The sequence below is a fragment of the Symphalangus syndactylus genome, chromosome 9 (genome assembly GCF_028878055.3).
Source record: "Symphalangus syndactylus isolate Jambi chromosome 9, NHGRI_mSymSyn1-v2.1_pri, whole genome shotgun sequence".
Lineage (NCBI taxonomy): Eukaryota > Metazoa > Chordata > Mammalia > Primates > Hylobatidae > Symphalangus > Symphalangus syndactylus.
In genome coordinates, this window is record NC_072431.2 from 99376942 (window position 1) to 99394754 (window position 17813).

At 53.2% G+C, this 17813-nt stretch overlaps 1 protein-coding gene across 5 annotated transcripts in view; it reads right to left on the minus strand.

Moving 5' to 3' along the window:
• The window catches only part of ADCYAP1R1 (ADCYAP receptor type I), a 59348-nt gene that overhangs the window by 32412 nt on the left and 9123 nt on the right, over positions 1–17813 (minus strand). For all 5 annotated transcript variants that reach the window (XM_055293506.2, XM_063609700.1, XM_055293508.2 and 2 more), the window contains exons 2-4: positions 15494–15615; positions 13855–13960; positions 976–1083 (exon numbers count right to left, since the gene is read on the minus strand). In XM_055293506.2, coding sequence (XP_055149481.1) covers positions 976–1083; positions 13855–13960; positions 15494–15544 — 265 coding nt within the window. In that variant the 5' untranslated portion in view covers positions 15545–15615. The remainder of the gene's footprint in view (positions 1–975; positions 1084–13854; positions 13961–15493; positions 15616–17813) is intronic.

The window sequence follows — 17813 nt, forward strand, 5'->3', positions numbered from 1 at the left end:
TCCCCTGCCCTCACCCTACATCCCACCTGTGCACAAAGCTCAGCCACTCTGCCCACCTCATGGGCTCCTCTATCGTTTTGGTGGCCCCTGGATCTCTCCACAGCACTTCAGTGGCCCCCAGAGACCTCAAACACAGATATGCCCCAAACCCAGGTCTGCAGGACACTGCACCCACCCAGCCTTCCCTCTCAGGGAGGGGCCATCGCACACCCGCGCCTCCAAGCCCACATCCACAAGTCACCGACAGCACTGTGGCACTGCTCCCCGTGTGTGGCACCCTCTCCCCAGGTAGCCCAAGGCCCAGCTCCTCCCAACTTGAGCCTGTGTAACTGCCTGAGGGCAGCTAGGGCCCAGAAAATGCTCTGCTGAGCAAACGTGAGTGTGCGCCAGCCCCATCGGGCCTTGTGCCTGCGTCTAAGTGGCTCTGAATGTGGACGTGGGTGTCTTGTGTCCAGCTGCCTTCCCCATGCGTCTCATTCTGCCTGAGGGGGGTGTCTACATGCGCGTCTCTCTCCATGCCTCCCACTGGGCGCTGAGGATCTGTGGCTGTGGGAGGATGGTGACAATAATCCCAGCTAACATTTACTACTGCACATTCAAAACGCGCCAAGTCCTGTGCTAAGTGGTGTCCACAGCATCGCTTCACATTACCCTCACAGAAGCACCCTGGGAGGGGGCCACCGGGCCACATACCCAGCTGACAGACAGGGGCCTGGGCTGGAGGGTGAGTGACAGCCGGCATGGATCCCACGCGTGAGGGCACAGCCTTGCTCTCATCCACAACGATGGTTCCCACGTGTACCTCTGTCCCCGTGTGTGCACGTGTCTGTGGTTTCATCCCCCACACCACATGTGAGCTCAGGAGCAGGGACTGTCTGCCCACAGGGTAGCCGCCCTGCCCTTGGTGCTTGCCTGGGGCTGAGTTTGGGGAGCAGGCTAGGCCAGTGTGGCCTAAAGAGACTGGGCTAAACCCACCTTGGTCTGGGTTGAAGATTCGGAAGAGCTCAGGGCAGCTGACCAGGACCATCTCACCCACATGGGCAGGCTTCCAACACGTGATGTTGTCCCACATCCCAGGACAGCCTGTGGATAAGACAGCCATGGTAAGAGGGGCCAGCCACACACACCCATACACACACACCACACACACATCACACACAACACACACATATATCCTACACACTACACACACACCACACACACATCACACACACCACACACATATATCATACACACTATACACACACATTCGCACACCACACACATCACACACACACAACACACACACATCACACATGCACCACACACACATTACACACACCACAAACAGATCACACACACACCACATACACCACGTACACTACACACACACATCCTACACACACCACACACATGCACCACACACACCACAATCACACATATACACACACATCACATACATACCACACACACACCAGACACATACACACACCACTCACATCACACACACCATACACATGTAAGCACATACCACACACACATCACACATGAATGTGCACACATGCACCACACCCACACACACCACACACACATCACACATGTACACACACACACCCACACTTATATATACACACATTGAGGTGTGCTCCACGGCTTACAAGCCAGTCCCTTGCAGGGGGCCGGGAGTGGTTTAGGAGAGGGAAGGCATGGCCTACAGTCTGAGGGAGGGCTCAGCCATGTACCGGGAATATCCCTCAAACAGGAATGGAGACACAAGGCACTTCAGGAGCTCCTGGGTCGGGAAGGAGGGAGCCCTCACCTGTTTTTACACTGCCCCACACCCCCGAAGCCCCACAGCCCCACAGCTGCACAACATCACAGGATTGTGGGGAGGGGAGACACAGCAGGCCAGGGCTGGATCCCTAGGAATGAGATGCTGAGATGCAGGGGTCTCTGCAGCAGCCTCTCCCACATGCCCACCCTAGCACCTCCTCAGCCACCACTGAGGGGTCCCACTTCAGATCCACCCCCTCAGCAGGGCCCCCAACCCGCCCTAGGGGGAGGGGCAGGAACAGGCTGGTCTAAGGCTGCTCCACTCCCCCCACCTACCCCCAAGGCAGGCCCAGCAGGGGACACAAATTCATCAGCTGGAGAAGAGGGGAAAGCCAGCCAGGCAGAAGCCTGCACACACCAAGCAAGAATTGTGAAAGAACCCGGAACCAGAAGAGGTGGAGGCTGGGACTGCTGCAGAGGCCCCCACAGCATCTCTAGACTGATGGAGAGGAAGGGACAGACGAATTGATAGGTGTTGAGGAATCCCCAAGATTTGGTGCCTCATTGGATATGAGCTGCGAGGAAGAGGAAACTGTCAAGCTTTATGACCAGATTTTCAGGTCTAGGGGGCCCAGTGGCTCCTCTGGCCCCTCTCCCCATGTGCCCGCCTCTCCTCCCAGCCCTGCCAGCCTCTGTAGAGTTGCCCGCACTGCCTGACACCACCTCTTCCTGCTCCATCCCTGATTCTCTGGCTCTGTCCTCCCACAATGCTGAAACACCTCTCACCAAGGTCACCAGCGACCTCTTCGCTGCCAAATCCAAGGAACAATTTCAGCCCTTACTGGATCCCGCCGCCACCTACCCTGCCCACCTTGGATGAGCTCACCCTGCTCATGGATGTTACAGAATTTCACGTGGAGAACTCTGTCCTATCTACTCTGTGAGGGTAGAGCCCACAGCTAGTTGCCTGCTGGACACCCCCACCTTGAAGAACCAAAGATGATTCAAACACAGCAGTCCAAGACTCAGTGCAGCATCTCCTGCCCAAACCTGATTGCCTGTTCCAGCCCTAGCTGGAAACCTGGGAGTCACCCCACTTCAGCTCCTTCCCTTTAGTGCTCCTGATCAAGCCCTCGCTGGTTTTACCTTGAAACCTTGTGAAATCCATGCACCATTCTATCCCTTCACCCTACTCAGTGAAGAGGCTCAGGACCCCTCACTGAGACCACAGGTACACAAACCCCACACAGCTATGAGCACAAGCTTTTCAAAATGAATATCTGGCCATGTCACAAGCCCCCCATCAACAATCCCACGCTTTCTGGGCTCTTAGCACCCTCAATCCTTAACATGGTACTTATGACCCTACCTACAGCCCTGCCACTCACTTTTCCTTCCAGCCTGTGGGTAGTGGTTGAGGCCATGGGATAAGACAGCTCACTTTGAGAAGGGACATAAAGTGAGAAGAGCATGGAGGAAGGAACCCTGGAGACCCCATATTTATGGAGTGGGCAGAGGAAGCGCAGGTAGTGATGCGAGCAGGAGAGAGTGGCAGAGGATGGTGGGGAGGCAGGAGTGTGGAGCGCCAGGCAGCAGAGGAGAGTTGCAGGAAAGAGGCCTGCAGCTCTTAGGGGATTATAAAGGAAGGCTATGGAGAGGGCTTCTGTGCCATGTCAGGGACAGCAGGTGACCGACAGCACCCACCTTAGAGGGCTGCTGTGAGGATTAATGAGTTCATATGTGCAAAGCTCTCAGAACAGAGCCAGGCTCATTCAATGCCTGTTCACTGCTGACAGAATCATTAATTTCATTACCCCAGTTAGGTGTCCCTGGGAACCATTGCCCCGAGAGGCCTCCATAGGCAGGGAGGTAAAGTGGGGACCTGCAAGGGGAGATGGCCTGGGGCAGGGCTGCTGACAGGTCCAGAGGACCCCTGGGAAGGTGCTGGGAAGAGGAGGGGCCTGGAGCAGGTGCCATGAGCTCACAGTCTCTGTTGAGGTCCGTGACGCTTGAGTGCTATTTGGACCAGAAAGTATCCACAGCTTTTAGACAGAGAAAATCCTGTCTCTCAGAATTCACACCCGGCTATTTTGGAGTTCGCACCGAGTCACATTGGCCCATAGCATCCTGCTCATGGAAAGACAGAGTTCCGGAGCCAGATGTACCATAGAAAGCTCTGAGAAGAATAACCCAAGAAGGCAAAGACATTAAAGGCCAGATGAGGGAAGCTGGGTATCAGGTCTAGTAGCAACAGGCCAGTCATCGATAATTCTTGTGTAACTGTTAGCAGAGCACATCTAGCCAGCATGTGCTTGGCTGTGACATCATGTCCTTGAAAGAGACCCAATAGCACATCTTTGGCTACAGCAGCCCTTGTTGACCGTGGAATGGCCGTGGAGCGTGGCTGCGTCTGGCCCATGCCCCAAGAGCCCCAGCCAACAGATGTTCCCTTAATGAAGAACATTAGGCCCAGGCACAGCCAGCTGCTGCTGCCAGCTGACACTGCCGAGGTCACAGGGCCACTTTAGAGAGAATGAGCAGGGTCATGAGCGTTGAGGGCAAGGAGGGCTGCAGAAGTCGGGCGGGTGGCACAAGGGGAGAAGGGGGCTCTCATGTTGGCAGCAGGACAGGGGATGCATTCTCTTAACTACTATTTACTGAGTGCCTGCCTCGTGCCAGGGACCATCTATGCACCAGGGCCAGTGGTGGAGAGAAAGACAAAGCTGTGAAATTGATGTTTGAGGGCAGAGTGAGGGGAAACGGCAGGTCTCTACTCAGCATTAGCACCAGAAGCCCTAAAACTTGAGTTCTGATCTCCTTCCGCCACAGGCTCACTTGTGACTCAGGCCAGTCACCGCCCCCTCCCCTCCACCATGATTCACATTTCCTATGTGCACAGGGACAACTGAGTGTCTCTGTGAACTCCCAGCTTTGAGTGACCAGAGCTCAAATCTGGAACAGAGATTCACCGAGGACCTACTGGTGCCCAGAGGATGGCTGGGGCAGCTACAGCTGCCTAAAGGGCATCTGCTAAGGTGCCCCACCCCAGGCCGGGGCCTGGGAGCTCTCAGGATGCATCTGCCACAGCTCTCAAAGCCCTCCTGGTACCCCTTATATCCCCAGCCTGCCCCCTCTAGAGTCCTAAAGACAATTTGTATAGTACCAGGGCAGGTGGGAAACCTAGAATGAGACCTCAGGACCCCGGGACCCGAAGACAATGTCCCTGACCCTATCGAGAGCTCGAAGGCCTCCATCCAGCCCTCTAGCCTGCATTGCTGGGGTCTCAAGAGACTCACAGCTGCCTCCCTGGGGCTCCCCAGAATGCCCTGGTGCCCATTTCTCTTGCAGTTACCACCTCCCAGCCCAGCGCAGATGGGAGCACCCAGCAGGCTCCAACCTCCTCTCCTCTTTTGAATGGAAATTGCTCTGGCCTCAGCGGATTGGAGCTGAATCCTCCCAGGCCCCTTTCCCTGGAGCTTGGGAGGATGGGAGTTGGGCTCCTGAGACAGCCTTGGGTTTTTCTAACTAAAAACAGCAACTGATTTTCCTTCCACTCACACACAGTATGTCCAGCTTCTACAGACCCATATGTTCCACACTCCAGTCTCAACAAAGCTAAATTTTGTTGAGACTGGAAGATTTCAAGATGCCTTTTCTCATTCTTCTCCCCCTCCTCCTTTAATCTTTTTTTCTTCCCACTTTCTTCTCCCTCTCTCTCTTAATTACTCATTTATTCAAGACATACCGAGTCAGACAATGCGGAGCAATACAAGAGTAAACAGAAAGGGCCCAGTCTCTGCCTTCACAGAGCTCATAGTCCAGTGGGTTGTGTTAATAATTTTAGATTTTTATGCTCAATGTTTAGAGATGACACTGGATGGTGTATTCATTCTCTACTGCTGCTGTAAGTTTGTAAGCAAACTTACTGTCTTAAAATGGCACAACTTATCATCTTATATTCCTGCAGGTCAGAAGTCTGAAATGGGTCTCACTGGGCTAAAATTAAGGTGTCAGCAGGGTTGCATTTCATTTGGAGGTCCTAGGGGAGAATCCATTTCCTTGCCTTTTCCAGATTTAAGAGGCCACCCATATTCCTGGGCTCATGGCCCCTTCCTCCCTCTTTGAAACCAGCAGCTTTGCATCCTCAAGTCTCTCTTCTTCTCTGATTCTCCTGCTTCCATCTTTCACTTATAAGGACCCATGTGATTATTTTGTGTCCACCCAAATAACCCAGGATAAAATTCTCAGTTCAAGATCCTTAATTCCCTCTGCAAAGTTCTTTTTGCCATGTAAAGTAACATATTCACAGGTTTCAGGGATTAGGATGACGTGGGCCTCTCAGGGCAGGGTGGGGGCATTATACGACCTACCACAGAGAGGCTTTAAGACAAGGAGTCACACTTGGATTCGGTTGTGTGGGGAAGATCATATAGTCCAATAGCAGAGATGCAGACATGGGGAAGCCTGTTAGGACATGGCTATAGTCTAGGGGTGAGATGAAAGAGCTTGATTTGGAGCGATGGCAGCAGAGTTGGAGAGGAGTCCTGTGTGGGACACAGTTGGGAGCAGAGCTGACAGGGCTTGGCGACACAATGGCTGGACCTGGCTGGCAAGTGTGCAAAAGACTGTTAGTGCTCACCCACATCACATGACTGAGGGCACGCCAATGGTGAGAGGGTGGAAGTGCAGAATCCGCCTCTAAAATGTTCCTCACAAGCTTCCACAGCCTGCCTCTCTTCCTTCTCTGGACCACCACTGAAGGCCACATTTTAAGGGTAGCAGTGTTCCAAGATGGAAGAAACCTGGATCCCCGAATGACGGTGAAGTCGAGCTCCACCTCCTACCTTTGCTGACCACACTGGCCTATGATACATGCACGCAAGAAATGTTACTGTGCTAAGTCTCTGAGATTTTAAGATTGATTTGTTACTGCTGCGGAGTCGAGGCCATCCTGACTAACTCAGTGCAGGGGAGAGAGGTACCAAGGATGTCTCCCAGGTTTCTGGCTTCAGTGTCTGGATGAACAAGTAGATTGATGGGTGGGTGGATGGATGGATGGATGGATGGATGGATGGATGGATGGATGGATGGATGGATTATTTACCACAGTGGAAAGGGCCAGGTGAGAAGCAGATGCTGGGGGAATTAGGCAAGTTGGAAAGCGAGAGCTTAGTCTGGGGTACGTTCAGTTTGAGAAGGTGCTAAGAGCCAAGAGGAGACAGCTGTCGAAGCAGGCAGCTGGAAAAAAGTCTGAAATCTAGAGAAGTAGCAACTGGAGAAAAGGGCAGGGAGTAGGCAGCACAGGGATGCTATTTAGGCCATGGACATGGATGGTTTGTCTAGTGAGAGAGCAGAGATCAGGGAAGAAAACAGGAGAGAATAGGCCTGGCCCCAACAGAAATGCCAGCATTTAGAAGAGGTCTTGGCAAAGAAGACTGAGGAAGAAAACCAGGACAGGCAAGGGACACAGCAGCCAGGAAAACATGTTTCAGGGAGGAGATGGCCAAGTGCAGCCAAGGCCAAGTTCCCGTCCTCCCCTTCCTCCTCCAGAGGTTGAAAATGAGAACAGATCCTGTTCTCTGTGAGACCTCTCCACTCCTGACAGCACTCCAAGCCTCGTGGCTTCATCTGTGTATAGGCCCCCACTGGGGGACATGGGGAGAGGAATTCAGGCCCCGGGGTGGGTCGGGGAGTGCTGCGTACACTCTCCCTAGCTGCTTCCACCTAAGACATTATAAAGTGCCCAGGAGTGGCAGCGAAGTGTGAGAGCAGGAGGAAAGGGATCCACTCAGGCAGAACGACTGAAAGAGAACGCACAAGCTATTAGCTTTTGTCTGGAACAAAATAAGGAGCTAATCCTGGGTTGTCATGGTGATGATTTTGTCCAGTTCCACAGTGTTCAAAACTCCATAAAGCAGGGCACCAAAGAGACTCAGACAAAGCCATGGTCCTCCCTTTGAGAAGCCACCTGAGGATGCCCGGGTATTGTTAGAACAAGGTCCCCATTTTAGCATGCAATCTAAGGGTAAAAACAATTCAATTTACCGAAACTTACTTTACAGCCAATGTTTCTGTTCCATAAAATGAGGATCCCACTGTGAGCTGAGTGCTGGGGGTGGCATAGGACTAAAGATGCCACCCTCCCCTTTGGAAGTCAGTGATTCTCAAGATATGGACCACAGACTGGCAACACCACCTGGGAACTTGCTGGAAATGCAGATGCTCAGGCCTCATCCAAATCTACTGAATCAGAAACTCTGTGGGTGGCCCCAGCAATCTGTGTTTTAACAGAAGATCTGATATTCAAGTTTTAGAATGACCAGACTTCAGGAAGACACAAGTTTGGACAGAAATGATACCCTATGTCAGACAGTGAATAAGTTCCTCAGCATGAGGGTCCCTGCAGACACCACCCTTTCCTCAGGCTTGATGCCTTTTGAGTCTCAGAGCAGCTGACAGGCCCAGACAAGAAGCTCCTCCTGCTCTAAGGATGGGGAAGCCTGGGCCCAGCCCTGATGTGCTTCGCTCCTCTTGGCCTCTCCCCTCTAGTGAAGGTAGAGAGGACTGGTTCAAGGCATTTGGTGCCCTGCGCAGGCCTCTGAGACCAGGTCAGAATAGCAATGAGCAGGCCTTTCCCTCCTCCCTCCAAGTCTGCTCTCTGCTGCCCCTGCCATGGCCACTACAGGCCTCCTCTTCCTCCTCCACTAGAGTGTGGGGACCCCCCTGGAGGACCACACCGACCAACCCTGCTTACATGCAGGGAAGGTTTCTGGGCTGATGAAAACCTGCAGCCCTGCAAAGAGGAGATGCTGGCTGGTCTCATCCTGGACAGGCAGACTGCAGAAGGAACAGAGCCTAGGGGCTGTGTGGCCTGGGGATGCCAATTCCCAGGTACAGGCATCCTCTGTCCCTCCCTTCTGGTCTCAAGAGCACTGTGGGAGAAAGGGCACTCCTTGTCTGAGATAACAGACCTGGGATCTGCCCCAGAGCTGGCTCTGGCCCCCAGTGTGGTTGGCCAATGACCACCACCTCTGGCCTCAGCCTCTGTGGGCATCATATGACAGAGCCAACTTGGTATTGGCTCAAATCCCATTAGCATTTGGGGGTTTGGAACGAGGGACAAAATGACTAACTATGTCTCCAAACCCCCTCCTCTCCTCAATAAACACCTTTAAAACATGCCAAGGATTTTGCAAACAATGCAAGTCAGGCTGCAAGCTTGCTTTCACTCCCCACGGCCACCTCTCTGGGCTCTATTTTTCACCCCCATTAAGCTGCCTGCTACCATGGGTGCCTCCCTTCAGTGCATCTGTCTCCTGGCTACCACTCTGAAGGCCACTCTGCACAGCACCATCCTAGGTTCTCTTTAGGGTGGAGGTCCCAGGACCAGTGAGGAGCAGCGTCTTGAAGGAAACAAGTACTTTCCTGGATCCCCCTGGAGCCCCCCAGCCACACACACAGTGCCATGGACATAATTCAACTAACAGATCAGGGCTCTTGTTCCAATGGACTCATATTACTAGATTTAAAAGATTATGGGAGACACACAAAATATATATAAGTATATTAAACCTTTATGAAAGACAATGTTGTGAGTTTACACTCACAGGCATTGGAACAAGCTGCCAGGTTTCCTTTTCCAAGTGTGTTTCAAGGACATCAGCTGACCTTTGGCCAGCGTACTGTGCATGGTGTGTGTGCTTGGGGACCACCCAGGCAGGGAAGGCGCAGGAAAGAGATGCAGCAGGAAGACTGGCATGGATTAATAACACAACGCACAGATGTCAATTCTTTGGTACGCTCAGATTTGACTCAGCTAGTAGTGAGCTCCCCAGCCTGGTTTATCTGGGCCCTGAGGGGCTGCTCTCTGCCTGAGATCACTTGAGTACCCTGGTGGATGCTGTGCTCTGGCCAGTGGTTCTCAGACCTGGATACACTTTAGAATCACCTGGAGGCTTTTAACACAGATCTGCATGGAGCCCCCCTGACCCAAATGCTGAGGACTTTGGTCTGGAGAGGGGCCTGGATATCAGCACCTTTAAATGCTCCTGGGGACTCTACAGTGCTGCAGGTATGATGAGAGGGGTAGAGGCCCATCTTTCACAAGTGTGTTTAATTTGGAGCCAAGAAGCCCAGCCCCAGCCAGGGCGCCCCTAAGTGCAGGCCAGAGGTTCCTGAAGGTGCAATGGGGGAAAAGTAAGGCCTCCCCTGGTGAGTGACAGCAAGGTCAATGCTATCCCTGAACCTGAGGCCCCTTGAGGGGAGTCCCCCAACCTCAGCCTGCAGGGCAAGCTCTTCAGACTACAGCCCCAAAGTGAGCGGGATGGACACTGCTTCTCAGGACAGCTTCCCCAGGGGCCTCCCCTCACTCTGGACTGCCCCTCTCCTTCCCAAGCAAGTCATTAGAGGCCGAGACCTCATTGTCTCCTGGGCCTTAGAAACACAAACACCCTTTGGCCTTTTCATAGCTAAGAAAAGGGCGGACCTCAAGCACATTTCAGGGTCCTTGTCTCCCAAGGCCTCTTTCCAGCCTCATTGCAACTGCCTCTGCTGTATGACCTTTCACCCTGGCAAGGGGAAAGCTGAGGGCCAGGGCGTCTCCTCACTCTTCTTCTGAGCAGCAAATGCAGCCCAGGGGTGAAGGTACGGACTCCAGAACCATCCACATGCACACCTTGGCTCCACCTTCCCGGCTGAGGGGTTTACTAGATAAGAGACAAGCAACCTAACCTCTCTGTGTCTAAGCAGCCTCATCTGTTAAATGGGGGTAAAACTCTATCCAGCCCATAGGTTGGTGAGGGTTAAATGAGTTCTTATGCGTGTGTGTGTGCGTGTGTATGTGCACATGCGTGCATGTCTGAGAGAGAGAGAGAGACAGAGAACCCAGTGCCCGCCTTGAAGTGCTGGCTGTTACAGTATCCACCCACCTTACTCACTGCTCCCTTTCCACCCTTCCCCAGCGGAATGCTTCTCTCCACCTTCCCGTACTCTCCATCTGCCCTCTGAAGCCCAGATCTGCTCCCTAACTTCTCCCCTGCTCTTCCACAGCCTTCCAGGATTGTTCCAAGTGGCACTGACCTGCTTCTTAGAGATGTCTCTCTACTCCCCAGAAGAACTGGGATCTAGCAGAAGGTGGGAGCCCTGGAAATCCTCAACATGCCAAGATGACAGCTCCTAATAACTACAGTGTCTTAGTTAAGTGCTTAGCAAGTGCCCTACGCTGTCCTTAGCACTTCTCGCAGGCTTTTATCACTTAATGCAATAATCCTATGTGGTAGGTATCATTTTTCCTCCATTTTTCAGACATGAAAATTAAGGTGTTAAGGGCCCTTCAAAGATCCCATGGCTGGTGCTGTGCCCGAGGGGGGGTGGTGCTGGGACCCAGAGCATGTCACTCTTCAGAGGTGGTGCATCCCAGCAGTTGAGGGTACAGGCTGCCTCTGCCTCTTACTGGACTATGTCCTTAAGCAAAGTACCTCCTTGTGCCTCAGTTCACTTATCTATAAAATAGGGGTCATAATACACCCACCCCCACCCCCCAGCCACTGTGGTGGTAGAATGAAGTGCTGGCACAGAGCCTGGCACATAGGAAGTCTATAGAGGGTCTGGCTATTAGCATGATCCACCCCACCCCACTCATTTTAAAAGAGAAGCTCCTGAGGCCCAGAGCAGGAAAGGGCTATGGAGTTGGTGGTCCAATTGGGCCTTTACTCTTTTCCTCTTTCCCAACTAATGGCTGCCCTTTGCTTCTGCTTAATTAGCTCAGCTCCGTTTTATAAAGCCCAATCCTACGATTCAAGGGAGGGGACGAGTAGGGATAGATGAGGGACCCTCTCCTTAGGCAGATCGTGAGAGGGTACAGCCTCCTCTCCCATCTGGACAGGGTTAAAGGAAAGCTATTCACTCACCTCTTGGAGAATCCTTCACACCCTGACCTCCTATGGCCAGCCCTGACTCACAGGGTCTCTGAGAGGGCATAAGAGGAGCCCCTGGGGCAGTTGCAGAGATGCCAGCTCAGTGGGAGCTGGCCACTGCTTTCCCCCACCTTCAACTCCAGTGGAGATGACATGAAATACACAATATCTGCTCCCTGGGCCCTCAGCCATGCCCCCTCAATAGCCCAACCCATCTGCTCCAATTCTGTGTTCCAAATACAGGAGGTTACTCACTACTGCCAAAAACACCAGGCTCCTGCCTCTTGTGGACTCCTCAGCCTATAGTGTTCACCCATTCGTCTATCCCTCAATTCTCCACCACCTTCAAATGCCTACTTATCCCTTGGGCCTAGCTCAAGGGTTCTCAACACGAGCTTCTCATTAGAATCGCCTGGGGAGCTTTTAAAAACTATGGTGACTATGATGGACCCAAGCTTCTGATTTAAGTGGTTTGGATTGTGGCTGGAGTACATTTTTCTGAAAGTTTAAGAAGCAAGGATCCAGTTTCAATATATGAATCCTTCCCACAGAGAACTCATCTCTTCCTCTCCTGAGCACACCTGCAGGTGAGACCTCCTCCCCAGCACCGCCCTGGCCCTTCCAGGGATGCTGTATTTCCAGCCTGGCATCCATCTCCCTTGTCTCTGCCATGACATCCCTGTGGACAGGCCTGTCTTGCCCTCTCAGCCCAGAGTTCAACAAGTAGGTGTGCAATTAAACTGCACACAGCTTACACCGAGGTCCCTGTCCCACCCCAGCCCCTGCCTTTATTCTTCCCTCCTGGATGATTTTATTGCTCAACCCCAAATGTATCTGAGACATGCAATGCAGGAACAATGGCCCTGGGTTGGGAGCAGGGCACCTGGGTTCCAGACCCACCTCAGCCTGATCCTCCATGTGATCCACACCATCCCTGCCCTCAGGGCTTGGCAGTCCCACCCTCCAAACAGAGGCTTGGACCAGATATTCTTGGGATATTCTTTGGGTCTCCTCCAACTGTGTGCCCTTCTGGGCTGCCTGCCTCAGTTTCCCTCACTGGTGGGGCCCCAAATCCATGTTCAACCTTGGTTAGGGCTGAGCAAGAGCTCAGTGGAGACAAAGGCCGGCACGGTCCACAGTAGCTCCCTCACCAGTTAATGTTCACTGAGAAGCAACTGGCTGGGGAGCTCCGTCCAGTGGGACCATTCCATTTAACTGGGCTGCAGATTAATCAAGCGCTTAAACAGATGGTGCTCAGAGGCGCCAGGAGGATCCAGAAGGAAAAATGAATCCCTGCAACCTGAGCAGAGAGCCCTACCCTTAGGCAGCACAGAGCCAGTCCTTCAACGATTGAGGCAAAAGCGAGGTTGGAGAGGCCTCTGTGATGCCCCCTCCCCTAAATCCCCAACTTCCCCTGAGGCCAAGAGCTGAGGGCGCCTTTGCTCTGTAAGCCTTAGCTTCCCATCTGCACAATGGAGAGTTAGGAGGAGAGGGGTTCAATGGGGCCACTGGTTCTCACCAGGGATCGTGCCACTCCCTTGGGACCTTTGAAATCTTGGGAGGCATTTTGTGGTTGTCACTGGGATCGGGGACGTTATGGGCATTTAGAGGGAGAGGCTAAGAATGCTCAATGTCCTGCAATGTGTGCTTCCTCCAGTGGAGGGAAGCAGGACCCTCCTCAAATGCAGCTCCAGGAAAAGCACTGTACCCAAGTCTTCAAGACTGAAGTTCCTGCTGCTGCTTTCTTCTCTGGCTTCTGATGCAATAAGCAGAAGAGGTGAGAAAGGACCCCACATTTCCTGCCCTGGGTTGACCAAGTGCTGTACGCTCAGCCACAGGCAACAGCTGTGTCCCTGCTGCCACCAGGCCCATGCTGCCTGCTAACAAGCTCTTGACAGCCACTGCCCAGCTCAGGCACCAGTGCTATCCCAGCTCCTGTGGGAGAGAAGGCAGCCATGTCCAGTCACCCAGAACAGCTGTGAGGCATCCAGGCCACATCAGCCTTGAGGACGGCAGCCCCAGCATCATTGCCCAGAGCAGATCCAGGACATCAGTATTCCGGAGGGCCTTCTGAAGGCCCCAGAAACCCATACCCTTGACCACTCACTGCTCAGTGAGCCTGAGCACAGGAAAACAGTTCTAGAAGCTGGCACTGGGGACGTGGCATGCTCTCTGCTGCCCCGCTCACCTGGAGAGGAATCGTTGAAGCCCATCAACTCATTGGCCCTCTGGATCTTCTCCAGGCACATGGCTTGCTCCTTCTTGAAGATGCAGTCAGAATGCATGGCGGGGGCCTGTAGAACACAGGATGGATGGTGGGAGCGGGTAGGAGGCCCGTCTATAAGCTCTCCTACCAAAGCCCCAGGGGCAGTGTCCCGGGGGGAGTGGGGAGCAGAAGCAGAGAGGAGGGTGACAAGAGATGTCAGGGCGAGCAGGGGCCCTGACTTTCACCTTGAGAGATACCATAAGGGCTCTTCTCAGTCACCAACTCAATGTGTGGCTTTGGACAGGTCCCACTCCCTCCTGGGGTCTCAGTTTCCACATCTTATAATAATATTAGCAAGTGCATATAGCACTTCACTCTGTGCATGCATTATTCTGAGTGTCATATATGTGCATGTGTATGGATCTGGAGAGTACTATGAAGTACCATTTTTATCATTTTCCATTTTACTGATGTGGAAACTTAAGTACAGAGATGTTAAGTCACTTGCTCAAAGTCATATGGCTCAGTAGACTGAAAAGCCAGGATTCGAACCCAGGAGGTCTGTCTCCAGCAGCCACAAGGCTACTGCTGCAGTTTAGAGGAGAAAACAAGTGGTAGGGGAAAAGTCAGGCTGAGAAAGCTCATTGTCTCTCTTCTCCAGGGGCTCAGGAAGAAAGTGCCCCCAGCAGCTGCAGGCTAAGGAGCAGTGCTGCCATTTAGTGGGGCCTACTTGCCACCCTTATTTACAGAAGGAGAAACTGGGGCTCAGAGAGGTTAAGAAACTCCAGCCCAAAGTTACATTGCTGGTTAATAGCAGATATGGGCTTCAAGTTCAGGACCAAGTAACTTCACAACCCATGCACTGCTACCATGACAGCTGCTTCCAAATGCTGTCCCTTTAACTCAAAACCCCAGGGCAAGGATGGTTCCCAGGGGGATGTCAGCAAGTGTGGAGGCAGTCACAAGGCATTTGAGTTGCCAAGGGCCATGTTTGGGGACACAATCCAATCCCTACTATTCACAAATGTGCAGGCAGTTCTCAGGGAAAGGGACAGGATTGTCTGTGGCCACACAGTGAGTCAGGCCAGAGGCAGGACTGGTACCCAGGGTTCTGAGGACAGCCTCACCCACTGCTGCTCTGAACTGCTCTGAACTCTCAGGTAGAGCGGTGGGACCAAAACCTGGGAGTCCTCCTCTGCTCACTCACCATCCCCACCTTCACTCAGGGAGAGACCTGAGCAGAGGGCAGGCTTCTGAGTTCTATCCTGGCAGGGCATTGTGGGCTGGTGACGAGAAAATCGAAAGAGGCTTCTGCAGCCCTGACCAGGGCTCCTGCATTCAGTTGAGCAGGTTGTGTACTGTGCAACTCTAAAGGTTGCCACACATTACCATCATAAAGATTTGTAAATTTTGTAATCATTTCTGGTCAAATCAGTACAGGGTCTTGAGGAAGGCATGTCTTTTCTGATTCACACAAAGGCACTGGGTGGCCCAGTGGTGGTGTTGGCAGAAATACCAGCCAGATGAAGAGCTGAGCTGAGGGCACAGAAAAAACATGAGTTCTCTGGAGCGGGGGCTCAGGTGAGCCTGGGGCTCCCAGGAGACGTTCCTGGGCCCTTACCATAGGCAGCAGGAGGAGAGCAGCCAGGGAAACCTGCACGACACCAGCCATGACACTTCTTGGCCAGCACCACTGGCCTCCCACTGACAGCAGCGGCGGGTCAGCCCCAACGTGTCTCTGAGCTAGAGAGGAAGGAAAGGTGTGAATCCTGTGAGCCCAGTGCAGTGGCGGGGGCAAGAGCACCTCCCTTCCTTATTCCCCCAGCTCCCTGCAGCACGGCTCTCAGCCTCCAAGGATAACCCCACCTCCCTGCCTGCATCCGTCTTGCTCTTTCTTCTTCTGCCCTGCAAACATGTGCTAGGCACTCAGTCTGTGCTAGGTGCTGGGGATACTGTGGGCACACACTGGCTCAGCTCCACCAGTCTCCTGGCATGGTCTGGAATGGCTTTCTCCTTGGCAACAGAGGGATTGCCTCCCCAAACCTTTGCATTTTCCCCCTCCTCCACAGTGACAAAGTTTTAGCTGGCACATGCATGCTCACCTAGAGATGATATTTCCTGGTATCTCTTGCTTGGAGGTGTGGGCACATGATGAAGTTATTAGCACTTATGGAATGTGGGTGGCAGCATGTGGCCGCATCTGCACCCTCTGTGCATGAGGGCATGGCATGATCTCTGCTCTTGCTCTTTAACCCTTCCCAAATAACAAACCCCACTTTGACAGTGTGGACGTGAACAGTATCTGAGTGGGTAGGGAGCAATGCTGCAAGAGGAGGCAGGATCGCCAAGTGACCTCATGCAGCCCAGCCACCCAGCCTGCCTGGAGGCCCACCTAGCTCCAGACTGTTATGCCAGAGGGAAACCACCTTCTAGCTAATTTACCCCCTTAAAGGGCCTCTTTGTTCCAGCTGCCTGGCCTGGTACCCTAACAATAACACCCACTTTTTGCCCCACCTCACTCTACTTCATCTTCAGGATGAAGCCTTAAACCATGACACGGAAAACACAGTGACAGCTGAAGCATGTGCTCAGGCCTCAGAGCTGCAGGAGCTCTAAGGGAGCAGGCCTGCAAGGACTGGGGCCGCTGGGGGGGACCAGAGAGACAGGTTACAGGGAGTCAAAAAAGGAGGCTGCAAGAGCCCAGCACGCTCCCAGGGAGAAGAGTATACTCTGCTTCTAAAATTGATCATTACGACATATACCCTACAACACAGCAATTCTGCATCTGATAAATATTTGCAATTGGACAAAAAGAAGCATATGCAAGCACATTCACCACAGCATCCTTTAAAATAGCATCAACAATAAAAAATGGGACAGCAAAGCATCCATCAACAGGCACTGCTAAATAGGCTCCAGTTCAGCTGTACAATGGTTATGCTTATTTAAAAATTATTATTACTACTAAATTATTATAAAAGAGATTGAGTAGGCCCATATCAGAGCACTGCTAACCCACAGGTGCCTGGCCCGGGAGGCCATGGGGGGCCCAAGCAAATCCTACATGTGCATCCCAACCATTAGTCTTTGCACACCCCCCACCAGCGGGCAGAGCTGCTGCACTCCAGGGGCCTTTGTGTCCCTCACTCTCTGCCTAACCACGTCCCCTCCCTCTCTCCTTGCCTCCCACAGGGCCTCTCCAAGCTCATGCTGGAGATAAGCAGGCATCCAAAAAGCAGAAATTAAACCAGATGCAGAAAGGCTCAAAAAGAGGGAGCCCCCATCTCCCCATATTATGCACCAGGGCTCACTCAGAGATGCGGAGGGAGGCCTCAGATATCCCAAGAGATGCTCCAAGAAGCCTGGGAGCCATGGCAACACTGGCCCAGCCTCCTCCTGTGGGTCAGGGAGGACAGGGCAGGCTGGGGAAGCACTGGCCTCAGCACTCCTAGACACCCTGAGGCACCATCTCTACCAGGCACTCAGGCTTCCGTCTCTGTACCAGCTCCCAGGGCTTGCCACGCCCCTGGTGGCCACAGGCTGCCTCTGGCATGACCTAGCACTGGTGGCCCCCAAAGGGCTTGGTCACTTCTACCAGCCCTGGGGAACCCAAGGCTCTGCCTGCAAAGAGACAACCCTCCTGACTTGCCTGGCTGCGAGGGAGGAGTGTCTGGCACCAGTGACAGAGGCTGGAGGCCATCTCTCTAGGCCAGCAGAGTGTTGCAGGGAGATCCTGCAAGGCAGAGAACCTCCAAGATCAGGGGTCGATTCCCTTCACCTTCTGCGACCTCAGGCCAAAAAGGTGAAAACAGAGCTCCTTGCTCCCAGCGACACCTTGAGATGGCAGCAGCACTACCCCTGTTAGAACTGGGCTGCCCCCTAGCGGATACTCACTGCTTCCCCAGCAAAGCCCTAACCTCTGACCCCAGTATGAAACCTGG